The 18,364-nt window shown below is 39.8% G+C and overlaps 1 protein-coding gene across 1 annotated transcript in view; it reads left to right on the forward strand.

The window, feature by feature from the left end:
* Nucleotides 1-18,364, forward strand: part of cd27 (CD27 molecule) — a 45,410-nt gene that overhangs the window by 19,488 nt on the left and 7,558 nt on the right. Inside the window, exons 2-4 of the mRNA XM_067449105.1 lie at nt 14,209-14,281; nt 16,006-16,066; nt 16,544-16,675. Coding sequence (XP_067305206.1) covers nt 16,552-16,675 — 124 coding nt within the window. The 5' untranslated portion in view covers nt 14,209-14,281; nt 16,006-16,066; nt 16,544-16,551. The remainder of the gene's footprint in view (nt 1-14,208; nt 14,282-16,005; nt 16,067-16,543; nt 16,676-18,364) is intronic.

The raw sequence follows: 18,364 nt of genomic DNA on the forward strand, positions 1-18,364 counted from the left end.
TTTCTTGAGATAAAACCTTGTAGGTGGAAGGGAACTTCAAGCAGAGAGTCTGCAGGAGATTTGGATGATATGTATGGAAATGATGGGCTTTGGGCGTTCACAAAATGACGTATTTGAAAGTAACAAAAAAGGTCAGCTTGATTAAGATTGAACTTGGAACACAGGTCCTTAAAACTAGCAAAGATACCATCAATATAGAGATCACTAAACTGAGTAATGCCCTTATCTTGCCATTGCTTAAAGGCCGAGTCAAGTTTGGCAGCGACGAATTTATGGTTATTACATACTGGGCTTTGAGACAGAAGTGCTTGTCTTAACTGCAAGTGTTGGCGTAACTGAGTCCAAATTTTAAGAGTAGAATGAACAACCGGGTTCAATGTATATTGTGCTATTTTAATAGGTAGGCTAGATGTTATTAGGGCTTGTAAAGAGGTTGCTGTGCAGGATTTAGATTCTGTTTCACACCAATCATTAGTTCCTGATGAGTGCATCCAGTAGACTATTTTTTGGACTTGAGCCGCCCAATAATAATATAAAAAATTAGGTAGAGCCAACCCACCATCACTCCTATTTTCCTGTAGGAACTCTTTCCGAATCCTAGGAGTTTTCCCATCCCATATAAAACTGGAAATAGATTTATCTAATCTATTGAAAAAAGCTTTGGATAAAAAGATGGGAAGGCACTGAAATAGATATAAGAATCTCGGAAGAACTGTCATTTTAACACAGTTCACCCTGCCAGCTAGGGTTAGATGAAGGATCCTCCATTTTTGGAAATCAGATTTGAGTTTAATCAAAAGAGGAGTAAAGTTATTTTCATATAGTCCTTTAAATGTCTGTACAATATTGATACCTAGATATTTAAACCCAGATCTTGCCAAGCGAAAGGGAAACACAGAATCAGGTATTTGCATAGCAAGTGTGTTAACAGGCATGCATTCACTTTTAGTAATATTCAATTTGTAGCCTGAGAAAGTCCCAAAATTGTGCATAATTTTGATAATATCATTTATACATGATAGGGGATCTGAAATGTAAAGCAGCAAGTCATCCGCATATAATGAGAGCTTATGTTCTACACCCCATCTGTTTATGCCATGAAATGAAGGTGTGGATTTTAATATCAGAGATAGTGGTTCGATTGCGATTGTAAACAGAAGGGGGCTAAGAGGGCATCCCTGTCGAGTACCCCTTGATAAGATAAAATTTTTGGATCTACATTTATTAGTAATCACTGATGCGACGGGAGAAGTATAAAGGAGACGGATCCACTCTATAAATCTGGGGCCGAATCCAAACCTATCCATAGCAAAGAACAGGTAGTCCCATTCCACCCGATCGAATGCCTTTTCGGCATCTAGCGATACTACAATTTCGGGGGTGTCCTGGGATGAAGGAGTGTAAAGAACATTTAAGAGGCGACGGATGTTAGAGAAAATGTGCCGACCTTTTATGAAACCGGTCTGATTAGCTGAAATGATATTGACTAAGGGAGACTCTAATCGGAGAGCTAGTAATTTTGCTAAGATTTTGACATCTGCATTTAGCAAAGAGATTGGTCGATATGAACTACATTGTGTAGGATCTTTCTCAGGCTTCAATAACAGTGTAATCAGTGCTTCAGTAAGGGACTTTGGTAGAGCTCCTTGAGATAGAGAGTGTTCAAACATTTTGAGCAGTAGTGGAGCTAATTTAGAAGAAAACTTCTTGTAAAATTCGATCGGGAAGCCGTCGGGTCCCGGGGTCTTGCCACTTTCCAAGGCTGCTATAGCTGCAGATATTTCTGGCAGCTGTAGGGGTTGATCCAAATCTTTTTTATATTCTAATGAGATAGTGGGGACATTTATTTGATCAAAAAACTCTACCAATTTAGATTGATCTTTAGGGGTTTCTGATTTATAAAGGCTGGAATAAAAGTTCATAAAAATGTTATTGATAGTGAGAGGATCCACGGTTAGGTCTCCTATATCATCTGCAATTTGGGAGATATGTTGTGCTGATGTCCTTGCTTTAAGTTGATGGGCTAAGAGTCGACCAGCCTTGTCACCATGTTCATAGAAAAAACCCTGTGACCGAAGAATAAGCTGTTCTGCTTGACTTGATGAAATTAAATTATATTTGTCCTGAAGATCAATCCTTTCTTTGAGAAGTTCTGGCGTAGGGGAAGAAGAGTACTGACTATCAATTTTGGAAATTGTCTCGATTAGCTGTTGTCTTTTCCTTTCTCGCTCTCTATTAATAAATGCTGTATAAGATATAATGTCCCCCCTAAGCACTACTTTTAATGTCTCCCAAAGAAGGATGGGGGAGACTTGTTCTGTTGAGTTAAATTGTAAAAAATTGTCAATTGAAGAGGATACATGTTGGCAAAATGATTCGTCTGACAGCAGTGATGATTTTAGTCGCCATATGTAGTTTAAGAAGTTAGATAGGAAGGAGAGATCTAACAGTAAGGGAGCATGATCAGACTCTACGATAGCGGAGTACTCAACTCCCTTTACTGAAGGGAGGAGGTTTTTGTCTATGAAGAAATAATCAATTCTCGAATAGCAATGGTGTACATGTGAGAAATAGGAAAAAACCTTCTTATGGGGATTATTGAAACGCCAGGGGTCTACGCAGCCAGTCTGGTTAAAAAATGCTGACATTTCATTTGCCATTTTAGAAGGGACCTGTGGTTTCGGGTTGGAGCGGTCCAAATTTGGGTCCATTACACAGTTTAGATCACCCCCTAAAATCAGGTAGTGCGAATTAAAGCTGGGTAAAGCTGCAATCAATTTAAGTACAAAATTCTTATCGTCCCAGTTGGGGCCATACACATTCACCAACAAGACCTGGGTGTTAAATAGTTTCCCAGACACCATGATATAACGGCCCTGACTATCAGCAATAACATTAGAGGCAGAAAACTGAATTGGAAAGGAAAATGATGATAAGGAAAAAAGATAATAAAAAAAGAAAAAACTGTGACAAAAGTAGACCAGTGCATACCTTTAAATCAGTCATTTAGCCTGTAGTTAGCGATGAATAACGTTACTCCCAGGCAGCGGTAGTCGCGCTTGAAAAAGTTTCTCGGCTTAAGGTGCTGAACCGAAAGTGAAAGTATTCCTCTCGTGCAAGAAGCCATCCTAGCCCTTTAAATCAGTCGTTTAGCCAGTAACTAGGTTAAGAAAGATTCATTACTCGGTGGCGGCTTTCACGTCGATCCGTTGTTTGAAAAAGTTTTCGGCTTCGGATGCTGACTCGAACGTGAAGGTTTCCCCATCGTGCGTGAGTCGCAGGCGGGCAGGATAGAGAAATCTGAAACGGATCCCTTTCTGGTACAGCATAGTTTTAATGTTCTTGAAGGCGGCGCGCTTCTTAGAAAGTGCCGCGCTTAGGTCAGGATAAAATCTGAGCGTCATCCCTTGGTAATGCAGCTCGTGTTGCCTGGCCCAGCGCAAAGCTCGTTCTTTCTCCTGGAATCGATGGAAGCAGACGATAATGGGTCTTGGAGGCCGGCCATCTCTGGGTTTGGGCGCCAATGCGCGGTGTGCTCTCTCCAGTTCTGGTGGCTTCTCGAACACCTGGTCTCCCATAACATCTTTTAGCAGATCCGAGGTGAACTTGATCATGTCCTTTCCGATTTCGCTATCCTCGGGAACGTTTATGATCCGAAGATTAGCCCTGCGTGAGCGATTTTCCAGGTCGTCCAGGCGGTCTAACAACGCTTCGTTAGTTGCTTTTAGCGCAGCGATGTCTCCGCTTTAGCAAGGGCCTCGAAGTTTTCCCCAGCTGTTGTTTCCACGCTTGTGAGACGCTTTCCAAACGTATCCACAGTTTCTTGAAACGATTCTATGGAAAGCTGGATTGGTGCTAGGGAGGACTTGATTAACGCACTCATGTCCTCTTTGAGGTATTCGCATTGTTTTTCAAGCTCCAGAGTGAGCGTACTCATAGAGAATTCCTCGTTGACTTCCGATGCGGCCGCCGCCATTTTTGCTAACTTGCTGCTTATCGAAGTTTTCTTTGGATCTTGATCGGTTTTCGTTTTAGAGCTAGGCATTTTTGCCTTCTTACTTCTATTATAGCCCCGTAGTGCGTGTCTGGCCTGTTATGGATTGCAGTTACTGATATTTAATTTAAGTCGTCGGGAGGCTCATCCACGTGCGTCCTCTATCTACATCGCTCAAACCGGAAGTCCTCTCGTGCATTTTAAAGACGTGGGACGTCAAACAAGAAATCAAAACACGTGACATCACCTCATAACGCAAATAGTACACGCATGCGCTGTCACCACGTTATGGCGCATGCGTTTTAAAGATATGCGATACGTAATATTCATGATGTATATTCGTGACGTCAGCACGCTACAGTCTGCAGCGAGGGGTATCTCGAATACAGCGGTGTTGAGCATTTATACGGTTGATGGGCAAAGTATTCTTGAGTGCATTATAAAAAAATATATAATTGTTAATAAATTATTATTTATGATGTTTTGTAGTGCCTATAATAACATTATCATGCATATTCATTATTGTGATATGCGTTAACTCAGAAGTCTAGTTTCAAATATAATTCCTTTGAAGTTTTGGTGCTTTATGTAACGTTGTGTAGTGTAAATGATAAATCCCGTTTGACATTTGTGTTGGCTATTGAATGCAGGCCACCAGTGCACAATACAGACTTTATCAAAGAATTTACTGGTTTTCTATCAGAGTTAGTACTGGCTGCAGATAAAGTACTAATTGTTGGTGATTTTAAAATCCATGTAGACAATGAAAAAGACGCATTGGGATTGGCATTTAGAGACATTCTACACTCTGTTGGAGTTAGACAACACGTATCAGGACCGACTCATTGCCGTAATCATACTTTAGATCTAATAATGTCACATGGAATAAATGTTGATACCATTGAAATTCTGCAGCAGCTATGACATCTCAGTTCATTACCTCATATTAGGGCTGCACGATTAATCGAAATCGAACCGCAATAACGATTTGGCTTGTGTGTGATTATGAAAGCTTAAAGGCTGCGATTTTATTGAAATAAATAAATGCCCAGTGTGTTAGTTAAGAGCGGCTCTGTGATCAGGAGTAAACACTGCTCCGTCTGAAAGACTGCGAGTTTGAGTCGCTTATAACTTGCGTTTGAAAAAGCAACACGAGTCAAACATCTTTACAAACTAGTGAAGCGTTCATAAACCTGTTCAACAAAAGACAACGTTTAATAACATGTTTAACTCACTTCATATCATCTGTCGAGTGTTTGTGAGCTGATGTGGCTTCTCATCTAAGAGTGAGGCAGACGATGCATTATTTTATAGTATTCTATACAGTGATGAAGTCTATCTCAATCAGCACTGCATTATAATATACTTTATTATTATGAAAATACCATTGACGGCTTGATGAACTCAAATACACCATATTTTGCCGCAGTCGTATTTATTGTCATCATGTTAATCAAAGCGTTTCTATCTTCTCTTTACACTGCGTTATGGTTAGCTTCACATAAGGGATTTCCTGAAAACAAACATCATTACTTCTCTGAGGCAAATGTAGTTTTTCTGCTCGAGGGCACCCTCTGGCTTTTAGTATGAATTAAAAACTTTTGGGTAATAAAAAATAAGAAAATAATACTTAAAAGTGCTCTATGCAACTTTTCGTGGAGGGCGCCTATTCAAAACAAAAGTGTAGTTTGATGACGCCAAGTGTGAGCGCCGTATCTTGGGAAATGTGGTCTTCGCCTCACAGCCGGTGGAAAATAGGACTCGGGCAGAAATCATGTTCATGGATGCAGTTATTAACGTTACTATAGTGTAAAGCAGAGCAGGACCGAGTGTTGTGGGGCTGAGCACGGCCGCTGAAGCGATTATACAAACACACGGCTCGCGAGTACTGGGACTTTTATTATGACGGGACGGGACACAGTCGCCGGGTGCGCACACTTCCGCTTTTTCCGGTTGTGATTATAAGTACAGGCGGAATTCCCAGAAAATGTCCTGGAGTTTAAGTGGATAATCTTCCTCATCAGTTCCATCTCCTCAGCATTAGATAGCCAAGAGGAACTTGATGTTGCAACAGAAATTATTGACTCTCTTTCGACTTGAGACGTTAATAGATCGGAAGGTCCTTGTATGGGCCGTACGGGCTCTTCTCCCGGTAGAGTGCGCGCGCGCGCGACTAGAGCGAGAGAGAGGAAATGCACGCCGTAAACAGTCTCTCAGGTGCAGATCCAGTTGTCCGTGAACACTAATGTGGCGCGCCGCGCTCCACTTTATATGGGTGACGTAGAGCGACTTCAGCGCTTCAGCACAGCATTCTGGGAAGGCAGCGCTGCATTTGAACCGATTTGAACGCAGAAATGACGGGAAGCTTCACAACATCGTTTCAGTCGCGTCTCAAAGTGGATTTACACGCCACTGCTGTCACAGGACTTTACCAAATCATACCAAAGAAGTGTGTTTTTGACGGAGCAGTCCCAGCGATAAAGGTTCGGTCCTGCTTTGGAAGCAGTCGGTGAGTAAAACTGCTTCAAATGTCTATGCTGTTGGCTGTCGCGTGAGTAAACATCAGTAAACGACACGATCGTGTGCTTCGTCATTCAAATGCGCTAACGGTTACTCCATTGTTGTTCTGTATAACGTTACACTAGTCTGACGTGCAAAACCGTTTTGCTTGCTACTGCTAAGGTTTAGTCGCATACAATAGTCCATAAACCGAATCATGTCCTCATAAACTGAGACACACAAATGTTGACAGGCCTCTAAATACAGTACATACCACAGAGACGGACGTCCTGCTGATGCCGTTTATCCTGTTCAATTTATTTCTGCCTCAGATTTGATTATCTGTATTAGCTGAGATAGCCATGGGTTTCTCCACGCTTGAGGACGTCACCGCTTTGCGCACTCGTCATTCTTTAGCTCCGCCCACACGATACGCCTCCAGCCGCTCGGTTTTTCCAGAAAGACTCGGTACAGCCCATATTTCTTTTATAAATATGATAAAACTAAAGACTTTTCGGAGATATGAAGGATGCAGTACTACTCTATAGGTACTCAAGATTGACTGAAACTAAGCGTTTGTTGACGAACCCTCCGCCCACAAGAACACGCAAATTCGGGGGCGTTGTCCTTTTGCTCTCGCAGGTCGAGAATAGGAAACGTTGTTTTTGTAGAGTGTGTTTGTCGTCATGCCATTGAAACGCTGTTATTTTCATCCCGGAGCCGAATCACCTTTGTTTGGCCTTCCCACGGACGCTGTACATAGATATCAATGGCTACAGTTTATGGTTAACTCGGTTCCGGAAAATTATAATCACAATTTAAAACTATGTGCAGCACATTTTGCTGAGGACTGCTTCCTCAATCTCAATCAGTTTAATGCCGGATTCACAGAAAGATTATTCTTAAAGGGGGGGTGAAATGCTGTTTCATGCATACTGAGCTTTTTACACTGTTAAAGACTTGGATTCCCATCCTAAACATAGACAAAGTTTCAAAAACTAATGTTTGATGGAGTATTTCTGTGTCAAAAATACTCCTTCCGGTTTCTCACAAGTTTCGGCGAGTTTTTTTCGAGTATGGGTCTACTTGACGTTAATAAGAGCGGAAGGTCCTTGTATGGGCTGTACGGGCTCTTCTCCCGGTAGGGTGCGCGCGCGCGTGCGCGTGACTAGAGCACGCTGTAAACAGTCTCTCAGGTGTAGATCCAGTCGTCCGATTTGAACGCAGAAATGACGGGAAGCTTCAAAACATCGTTTCAGTTGCGTCTCAAAATGGATTTACACACCACTGCTGTCAGGACTTTACCAAATCATACCAAAGAAGTGTGTTTTTGACGGAGCAGTCCCAGCGCTAAAGCTTCGGTCCTGCTTTGGAAGCAGCCGGTGAGTTAACTTAAACTGCCTCAAATGTCTGCTTTTGGCTACAGACGCATGAGTAAACATCAGTAAACGACACGATCGCGTGCTTCGTCATTCAAATGCGCTAACTGTTAACGGTTACTCCATTGTTGTTCTCTGTATAACGTTACAGTATTCTGACGTGCAAAACCGTTTTGCTTGCTACTTCTAAGGTCTAGTCGCATACAATAGTCCATAAACCGAATCATGTCCTCATACACTGCGAGTAAACACACACAAATGTGGAGAGGCCATTAAATACAGTAACTTACATACCACAGAGACGGACGTCCTGATGTTGCCGTTTCTCCTGTTCAATTTATTTCTCCCTCAGATTTGATTGTGGATCATTATCTGTATTAGCTGAGATAGATGGGTTTCTCCGGTTTCTCCACGCTTGAGGACGTCACCGCTTTGCGTGCTTGTCATTCTTTAGCTCCGCCCACACGATACGCCTCCAGGCGCTCGGTTTTTTCTGGAAAGACTCGGTACAGCCTATATTTCTTTTATAAATATGATAAAAAACTAAAGCCTTTTCGGAGATATGAAGGATGCAATACTACTCTATAGGTACTCAAGATTGACATGAGATTGACTGAAACTGAGTGTTTCACCCCCCCTTTAAAAGATGACGCAGTTCCCTCTTTGTCTGGAGAAGGCGTTGTTTATGGTGCACAACCGGTAAGTGTATTTTATTATTTAAGTTGGTCCGTTTAACAGTTTATGTAACTCATTACACAAAGTGCAACGCTGTTAGCTTTGTTAATTGACGTTCGATGGTAATTGAAACTAATCCGAAAAACTTAGCATATAAATGTGTAGTAATTCATTCAGACACCATCGATTGTTGGTGTTTGTAATGATCAGTTTAAACTACTGAATAGACAGCTTACCATTCTGAAACATCCAGCAAAAGTCTTTACTGAGCAGGTTGTAATCGATCCTCTTCGATATTCTCCGGGTCTGATTCCGACTCAAATTGATAAGGCAATATAGCCTGACAAGCCAGACCCACATCAAGATGTTTGTTAACATATTAAATTTGCTGCCGCTAGTGCGTCTAGATTTCTAGGCTAAAGGCAATATAGACATTTTTGCAATAACATTGAGGGCGCGTATGGTATCTACACGTTATGATAAGAGGCGGGACCTTTCCGGGCAACGTGCTAAGCTGCTGTCCAATCACAGTGCGGGAAGCGCTGGCCTAATCAGAACTCGTTACGTATTTTTGAAGGAGGGACTTCATAGAACAAGGAAATCATCAGGCCGTTTTTAGGACAGAGGAAACAGCATAGACAGTAAAAGAAATGGACACAGCGACCCCATTGACGTCAACGGCTAAATAATGAAGTCAACCTAGGGACACTCACTTCCTGATGGCTGAGCGAACTGCGCAGGCTCAGACTGAGCTTGACGACGTAGATGTGACGTGAGCCTCCTGTCTGACAGCTGTGAGTCTTCTAGTAGATGTGGAAAGCGAAAGCTGAATCACGTTGTTTAAATATTTTCTCCCGTTGCTTTTGGCTCACTATGGGCTTCTCCCCATTCTTCCCCCTTGACTTTATCAGACTAGTCTCCAGGACATGTCTCCACGTCCCCCCGACTGTCTCATAGACAGTAAAAGATTGCCTGCGAGCGTCTCCTCAGGTCTACACGGTAATTTCTCAACTGTGCGACAGGGTCGCGTTGGTTATGACGCAATCGTTAGCCTAATTTTACAAAAACAGCTTCTGCGGGGCGATAGTGTAAGATACAAGGTAATGGAGCCTTTTATACATTGTCGTGTTTCTTTAGAAATAAACAATGGACAAATGGAGTCTTTAAACGTCTCAGATGTAAAGTTATTCACTGTCAAAGTGACTCAAAAATGAATGGGAGTCAATGGGATGCTAACAGCAGGTGATGGCTTGGTTAGCAATGGCAGCCCCTAGGGGTGGAACGCTTTCCGAGCGCTATAGATTACCCCCTTGGGAAACAGCGGTATACAGATAAGTAAATTGTGTGAAAAATACTGTTTTTTTACACGCGAAACATGAACTCATGTTATATTGCACACTGTAAACATAATGAAAGCTTCGAAAACACGCAAAGAATGAGACCTTTAACACTTTTTTTGCAACTTATTTCAATATTGTGATAATATACCGTGATAAAAGCTTCAGCAATTAATCGCAACATGAAAAATTGATATCGGCACATGCCTATTGAAGATATTATAAATTACAGCAACACCTCCCCCTTTACCTGTGTAAGGCACAAATGCTCTTCAAAAGACAAATCTTCAAGTCAACTTGGACTTTATACAGTACATTTTCACTCGAGTTCACAAGTGAGTTCGCACTTTCATAGTTCACAGCCTACTTGCACACTTCACACCCTCATCTTCACACACTTACATAACATCAGATTTAAAGTCCCCCTAGTCAATAATTGTATCCCTTAAAATTCATCTTTGATCACCAAAATTACATATTTAAACTTTTATTTTTTTCCTGTGAAAATAGTTTTCTTTGTGCCTTAAAATATCTTGAATGTAACTCCACACCATTGTGTCATTTAGTATATATTAAGCAGCTTCATGCACATTATCCCCACCCCCACAAGCTCAGAAATACAGTCAGTCAACTTACTGAGGTAAACGCTACACAATGGTACTCTACAACATCGGACACATGACGGTATTAATATGATTATCCTTTTACTTGACTACATTATTAAAAAGCCAATTTTTGTTGCTAATGTTCCAAAAATCATGTTCCTGTTTGCCATCTCTATCTGCCTTCAGTATCAGTCAGCATACTTAGAAACGATTTTAACATCATAGAACGTCAGTGGAGAATGGCTTATAGTTCATTAAACATTGTAATATACATCATTTACATAATTCACCAGCTTTATTGCTAAAGCTACACAATTTTTCATATCATCATAAACATATACCGGTATAGCTGCTTCTCTTGACACTCCCCTGCTTCAGAGAATAGCTAATGATATGCTAAAGCCCACCCGCCGGCATGTTGATGTGATTGGTTTCAAGGTATTTTGCTGGTACAAGGGCAGTTTATGATGTCAGAAACAACAGTGATTTCAATCCACATTTTTGAGACCTGCCATTTTAAGCCTGGGACACACCAAGCTGACGATAAGCCATCGGACAACGTCGGGCCATTTCTGAGCGTTCCACACCGTTGGCTCTATTCGGATGCAGTGGAATAAAGCAAGCTGTAAGCGCGGTTTTGTTTACAGTTTGTGTATCTGCAGCGGCAGTTCAGTTTCATTTTTTGAATGACGAATATAGGCAAATTTTTGCAGAAATAGACATGCAGCAGATGAGGTGGATCTCCTCAAAGTGGTTTCTAATTGGAGACCCCTTCTTGGAGAGCATCATTAGTTGGGCCAACTAAGGCCTGGGACACTAGATGATTTTCAGATCTTAATCAATATTATAACTGAAGGAGACTACACACTTAAGGGCAGTTTTAACTGATTTTAGCATTATAATCTTCTGAATGCACACACTAGACGATTGGTCTGGACCGTGAGACCACACTGTCGATTGCAGTAATATTTTCACAGTGAGAAGCATAGACTGTATAAAACAATGGACGTAGTGTCTGTGACATCACTCATAGGTTTCTGAAGAGCATTTTTTAAGGCCAAAGTTGGCAGAGCCAACACATTACAGTCACAACAGGCATGAAGTAAATATGAAGTTTGGCATATTAACATGGATTATGGGATTGGGGATGGTCTATGGGATTGACTCTCTTTTAGAGCCTGTCATTAGCGGCCAGTCAGTGATTTGCAGTTTAAGTCACTTCTGTGTTGGGTTCAAGAGAAATGGTGTCACGTCAGAGGAAACCCAATCAAGAGTCGTAAATATCAAACAAGTTTGATATTTATGATTTGGGATTGTGCAGACTATTTTCCAATCGCATTGGAGTCTGGCAGACTCCAATGCGATTGGAAGCAGAAGAATAATCATAATGCCAGCACACTATTGAGTATTGTTTGGGGAAAAAAGTTGTTTGCGAGAAGCATTGAATCTGCCCACGCTCCCCCAATCCATTAGGTATGCAAATCAGGCATATTTTAATATTGTGTGTGGCCAGCCTAAGGAAGGCCATAGACAAGGGCCTGCAGATGATATATAAGCTTTTAAAAATGTATCCAAGAAAGTGGATAGAGAGCAGCTGGAGATCTCCAAAAGGAGGTGGGACGGATAGGGACTTCCTATGTCTTCAAGGAGAGTTTGTAGATCCCGCCACCTAATGGAGTTCCTACAATCTATCCACCAGACTCCATCTTGAGACAGGCTCTATAAAAATAGCCATTTAAAGCACACAGCTCATTAAAAAATGACACTCAGCACTGAACTCCCATCAAGCCTCGTTGTTCTTCAGAAAATATTTGACAGCTTGAGATTTTTTTTAAAGAATTGCACTTAAAGTGTTAGTTCACCCAAAAATGAAATTGTCATTAATGACCCGCCCTAATGTCATTCCTCACCCGTAAGACCACCGTTCTTCTTCGGAACACAGTTTAAGATATTTTATATTTAGTCCGAGAGATTCTTTCTCGATCTCCATTGAAAACGTATGCACAGTATACTGTCCCTTTACAGAAAGACCAGAAAGGTAATACAAATATAATCAAAGTAGTGTCCATATGTGACATCTGTTGGTTAGTTACAATCTCAAAGCATCGGAAATACATTTTGGTCCCAAAATAATAAAAACTACGACCTTATTCAGCATTCATAACCGTTTGAATCTTTGAGGATTGAAAACAAACCCAGAAGAGAAGACAATGCTGAATAGTCGTAGTTTTTGTTATTTTTGAACTAAAATGTATTTTCGATGCTTCAAGAGATTCTAATGAACTAACTGATGTCACATATGGACTTCTCTGATGATGTTTTAATTCCCTTTCTGGACATGGACAGTATAGTGTGCATACACTTTCATTGAAGGAACAGAAAAGCTCTTGGGTAATATAAAATATCTTAAACTGTGTTCCAAAGATGAACGGAGGTCTTACGGGTGTGGAACGACATTAGGGTGAGTCATTAATGACATAAATGTAATTTTTGGGTGAACTAACCCTTTAAGGACATTTTGTACTTTCTATATTCATGATATATAAATGAGAACACACATTTTCTGCACGAGATGGCCAATTTATCAAAATAACAATAACCTATAAATGCTAAAAGAAACATTTCATTGTATAATAATCCATTATCAGTCATGATTTTCATCTGCAGCCCTTAACTCAAAAAAACATCAGTTATTTTACAATTTCCTATCAGATGTCACTTATAAAGAAAGAGTGAAAACATTAAGAGGAAAAGTACAAAGCGTACTGCCACAACTCCTCAGTAACATGCAGATTTGTGACGGAATAGATATTCAAACTGATCTTATATGACCGTATTGAAGAGGGTTCTCACTCATTATAAGAAAAACTCTTTTACTTAAAGACTAAAGTTCTTTAAGGTTACTTGCCTGTCATCAGGTGATGTTATCTTGTCGATTTCACAACGTCTCAGTGGTTGTAGAGATGTTGTGGTAAGCCCTCCTTTTTACTGTAAACACTTATTGCACTAGTGTGTGTGCACGTGTGTGGTGTCTAATTTACAAACTACGAGAAGGACATGACTCTTCACTCTTAGTGGTATCAGTTCCACTGAATAAAACCAATGTTGACAGCTCATAGGTGTAAGCCACAGTTGGGGAGACAGATTACGATGAAACAGTGAATGTATGTTTTGGAAAATAACACAGTCTCCCCCCACAAAAGAAACCATTGAGACATATTTCAGACATAATGTACCAGTTTTTGTCTACATCTTTATTTACCTGAACTGAGGATTCAATGATAAGCTTCATGGACTTTGTGCGATCGGACGTTATTTAATTGACCTCACTAGGCTACTAATCTCATGTCTCAGAATGACTAGCTGTTGAAAAGCTTGCTTTTTTTTTACTCATGCTTTTACTCAGAATGAGACACAGGACCCTTTTCATCTAGAGTGTTTTTGTGCGTATGCATTTGTTTCAAAGAGAGATGGAGAGAAAGAGAGAGTTTGTTTTGGAACTATTTAAAAGTTAAGACAAGACAGGAAACATTTAATGGAAAGTTTGGGGTAGAGGAAAAAGAGGCGCAGGAGAAGTATAGACAGAGAGCAAAGCTGCTTCACATGGGGGTCCTAGGCAGAGTCATCCAAGACGTTCGTTGAACGTTCGACTAGTTTAAATATGACTCATCGTGACATTTGTGATAAGATTTAATGCTGAAATTGTTGTCCCCTCACAGTTTCAGAGGGGCCCGACTAACTCACATCTCTCGTCGTTTTCTCGCAGACTCCCTGCTTGTACACAGTTTCAAGGTAAGATTTTACTCCTTCTCAGTGTGAATTTAAAAGGATTTAACAGGTAGACCAATTGTAAAAAACAAAAACAAATAGCAAGCTATTAAGATGTGGCCTACCATGTGAGGTTGCAGGACAAGCTAGAATAATCTCATTGTAATCTACATGTTCATATCGATGATAGTTCAAAGTTGAAGCGAATAAGAAATTATAGACTCAAATAGGCTATAGCCTACACGCAACTCAAGCTGATTTTAGTAAATATTCAGCGAGGGGGTCATCTGTTCTCATGTTTCTATCATTGAGAATGTTGTATAATCTTATTCCATTCACATATTCATACAGTAGAAAGAAATAACATTACTAACCTATTCATTCGTTACAACAACATTTTATTTGTTTTAGAATAAATAGCCTATAAATTAGGCTATTACAAATATACAACTTATAAAAACATAAGTAAAAATACATATCGTTGCGGTCAGGCGGAAACCTTGCATATTTTCTTTTCATTCATGAATCATCAGGTGTGTTAGATTTGAAGCGGCGCTGCCAGATCGATTGGTGTGTTGACATCCAAGTACCGCGAGAATGATTGTAAAGTATACAGAGACTTCTGTTCTCTAATCACTCTCGTGGATCTTGGATGTTATTTAGGCCTACCTGCGTACCAAATTCACACACACACATTTTGTTTTTTACATATTTTTTTGCTAAAACCAAAAACAGCTTTATTTTCCCAGAGAGAATATGAAACATAAACATATATATATATATATGATTCCAATTTCAGTGACTTTTGTACCAAATTCATTAGGAGCTGCAAAACAAAAAGCTAAACGACCATAAGAGCTTTTCTTTTTTGGGATATTTAAAAGAATTTGATGAGATGATCTGGTTGTATATTTACTATTACGAGGTTGGAGATATTTTCTTATATCCTTTAAGATATTTTGGTAATAAACCTAACAGGACTTTATAAGTGAAAACATACCAATGTATTTCTTGTCTGATATGTAGTGATGTCCAATTTAAAAAGGAATAAAGCTCTCAGTGATGTGTTCTGTAAGGTGCATTGGTAATAAATAAATCTAATGTGTTATGTTGGCCTATTTGAGGAGTAAAGAAAGCATACATATCCGGGCCTCATCTGGTCCAGCTATGGCACATATGGCTCTGACTGCTATAGCTGGCCCAGATGAGGCCCGGATATGTATGCTATCTGGGAAGCTTTTTGGTGGACAAATTCCGAAATTCCCTGGTCGAAAACCTTTTAACTTCTTTCAAGCTTGATTTTGGTCAAATGTCAATAATAATGGCACATGCACGTGTCTGACCATATATAGCATCTCAACATCAACTTTGTCTTATTTTCTTTTCATTTTTTTCATTTTCTGAAAAGTATAATTTTTTAGGATATGATCTGTATTGTGATATTGTGTGTGTGTTGCATTTAGCAAATGATTATATATGGAATTGAAAAAAATACAATTAAATAAATGGAAAAAGTGATTTATCATTAAGCATTTAAAAAGAAGTCAGGCCATCTTTATCAGTCATTTACAGCCAAGTAATGCATTTATGATTTCTATGACTCTAAAACACACTCTTAAAGTCATTCCAGGTGTCATGTGTCATTCTGAACCTTAACATGCTTCTTTATTTTCTCTTCCAGTAAAATGCTTGTCCTGCTCAGTGTCCTCTTGCTCTCATCACATGTCCTTCCTCTCGTCCAATCACAGAACTGCGATAAAGAAACAGAGTACTTTAGACACAATCGGTGCTGCAAAAAATGTGAACCAGGTAAATGAAATGCTGCCACATCACTTTGAGTGCAATTATAGACAGTTTGAGAAGAAATGAGCACAGTTGAGTCAGAGTTGAACTTAAGAAGAGATAAAATAAGCTAAGCTATCATAAATTAAGATTAGATCATTAACATGTGCACTATATTGAGATAAGTTTAGAAAGTTAAACAAACATGTCTGAACCAAATGCATATGTAATGCAGCATATTTCAATCGCTCTTTCAACATATCAAAACCCAATGCATTATCTAAGGATATTTCAGGGTTCAGTTGATGACATTTACCTAAAATCTTAGAATGACACATCAGGTTTCTCGTATGAGGATGACTTGTTCTCTGAAGTCAAACTAGTCAGCGTTGAATGCCACATTGAATCATTTTGCTTGTACAGCAGCAGAGTCAGCTTGATTCTGCCAAGCTCGTGTCTCAGTACATCTCACATGTGTTTCCCTGCTTGTGTGTGTTTATACAGGTCAGCTAATGCTGGAGCGATGTACACAAGGTTCTGATACGCTGTGTCGCACATGCGGAGATGGCTTCTTCGTGGACCACTATAATGAAAATTACAGATGGTGCCCTGACTGCAAGACGTGCACCAAAGAATGTACGTTCACTCCATTTCTTTGTTTGTCTCAAAAAAGGTCCATGCGATGAAAATGTCCATACAATAAAAGGTTCTGAATCTTTAGATGAATCAGTGAACTAGAAATACCAAACATGACAGTAAAACAAGACAGGGGCTTCCCCTTCAGCAGATCTTGGTGGGTTTTTAGTACGGAGGTAGGTGGGGGTCTGAGAAATGTCTGAGTGTCGGGTAACAAACATGATATGGGACAGCAAATGTTAAAAATACACGTGTAGCTTTGGAAAAAAAAAAGGTACCTGAGCAACGGAATTTATTATTTGGAACGGAAATAACTGCCTTCTGAGATGTTTTGATATGCAGATGCCTTGCTAAATAGATTCAATTTGACGATTAGACAGCAAGAAGAATCCAAATACTTGTCATCAACTGCAAGTAATGTTTAAAGTAACTGAACAAAGAAATATTGTTGATATTTTTGGAAGTATACTTTTCCATTCAGGTAGAACTAGATACTGTTGACGATGTTAAACCAGCAGCATCCTGTGCTGTTGACCAGCAGTGCTGAATTATTTATTTTTTTAACAGTGGAAGTGAATTCTGTACAAATGACGTTTATCGTACAGTAGTTACAATATGAATGACTGCTGAATCCTGTAAATTATGCAAAAAGATTGCACATGATTCAGTGAAACCTGTGCCAAAGTATGCTTTAGCTCAGATTGTAGACGCTTACGGTCACATAACAAGGCTGAGTCTGAGTCTGATAAATAAGAAATGAGTAGAAATGAAACGTGAAGCAGCTCAAGAAGTTATTTGTGAGTCAGCAGAAAAAAAAAAACCTGTGTTTGAGCATGCTGTTTTATTTTGACAATTGTCTCTTGGTGAGATGACTGTGCTTTACTAAGCTATCACAAATGAGTGTTACTTCCTTTAGGGTCCAACAGATTTAAGCCTTTTCTTTTTGTTATATGGTAACATATAATTGTGTGTGTGTGTGTGTGTGTGTGTGTGTGTGTGTGTGTGTGTGTGTGTGTGTGTGTGTGTGTGTGTGTGTGTGTGTGTGTAAATTGTATAGTTTTACTCTTTATCCCATCGGCACCCTTGATAAATATGCTATCAAAGGCTATCAAAATAAATTTGTGTTCTTTATCCTTTTGATCTTTCATTCGGAAATTTTACTAAATTCTAACCTTTCATTGAAGTAAAACAATTGAAAGTAAGTGGAGGGAAACTCTTCAATGCATGTTGGCCACATTTTTTTGGCACCCCTAGGAATTCCAAATGAGTAAAAGATCTCTGCAGGATATTCCCATTCATATTTACGTTTTTAGCACACCCGGGTGACTAGGAGAATGTGATTGTCCATCCATGACTTTCTTTTCCACAGGAGTATAAATTTGAGGAAACACAAAGGCCAAACTCTGTTAATCATTCAACACAATGAGTAAAAACAAAAAATATAGTTCTGATGTGCAGCGAAAAATTGCTGAGCTTCATAAAATAGAAAGTGGCTGTAGGAAAATAGCTGAAGCATTGAAAATCCCCATTTCCACCATCAGGGCAATAAATAAGAAGTTCCAAACAATTAAAGAACTACATCTGTGATCCTAATTCATGGTGAGGAGGGCCAAAGACTCACAGCTGGACAATTGCAGAGATTAGTTGAGTCTTGGGTCAGAAAGTCAGAAATATATTGAACAGCCCAAA

This window comes from Pseudorasbora parva, chromosome 7 (assembly GCF_024679245.1).
Source record: "Pseudorasbora parva isolate DD20220531a chromosome 7, ASM2467924v1, whole genome shotgun sequence".
NCBI classification, from domain to species: domain Eukaryota; kingdom Metazoa; phylum Chordata; class Actinopteri; order Cypriniformes; family Gobionidae; genus Pseudorasbora; species Pseudorasbora parva.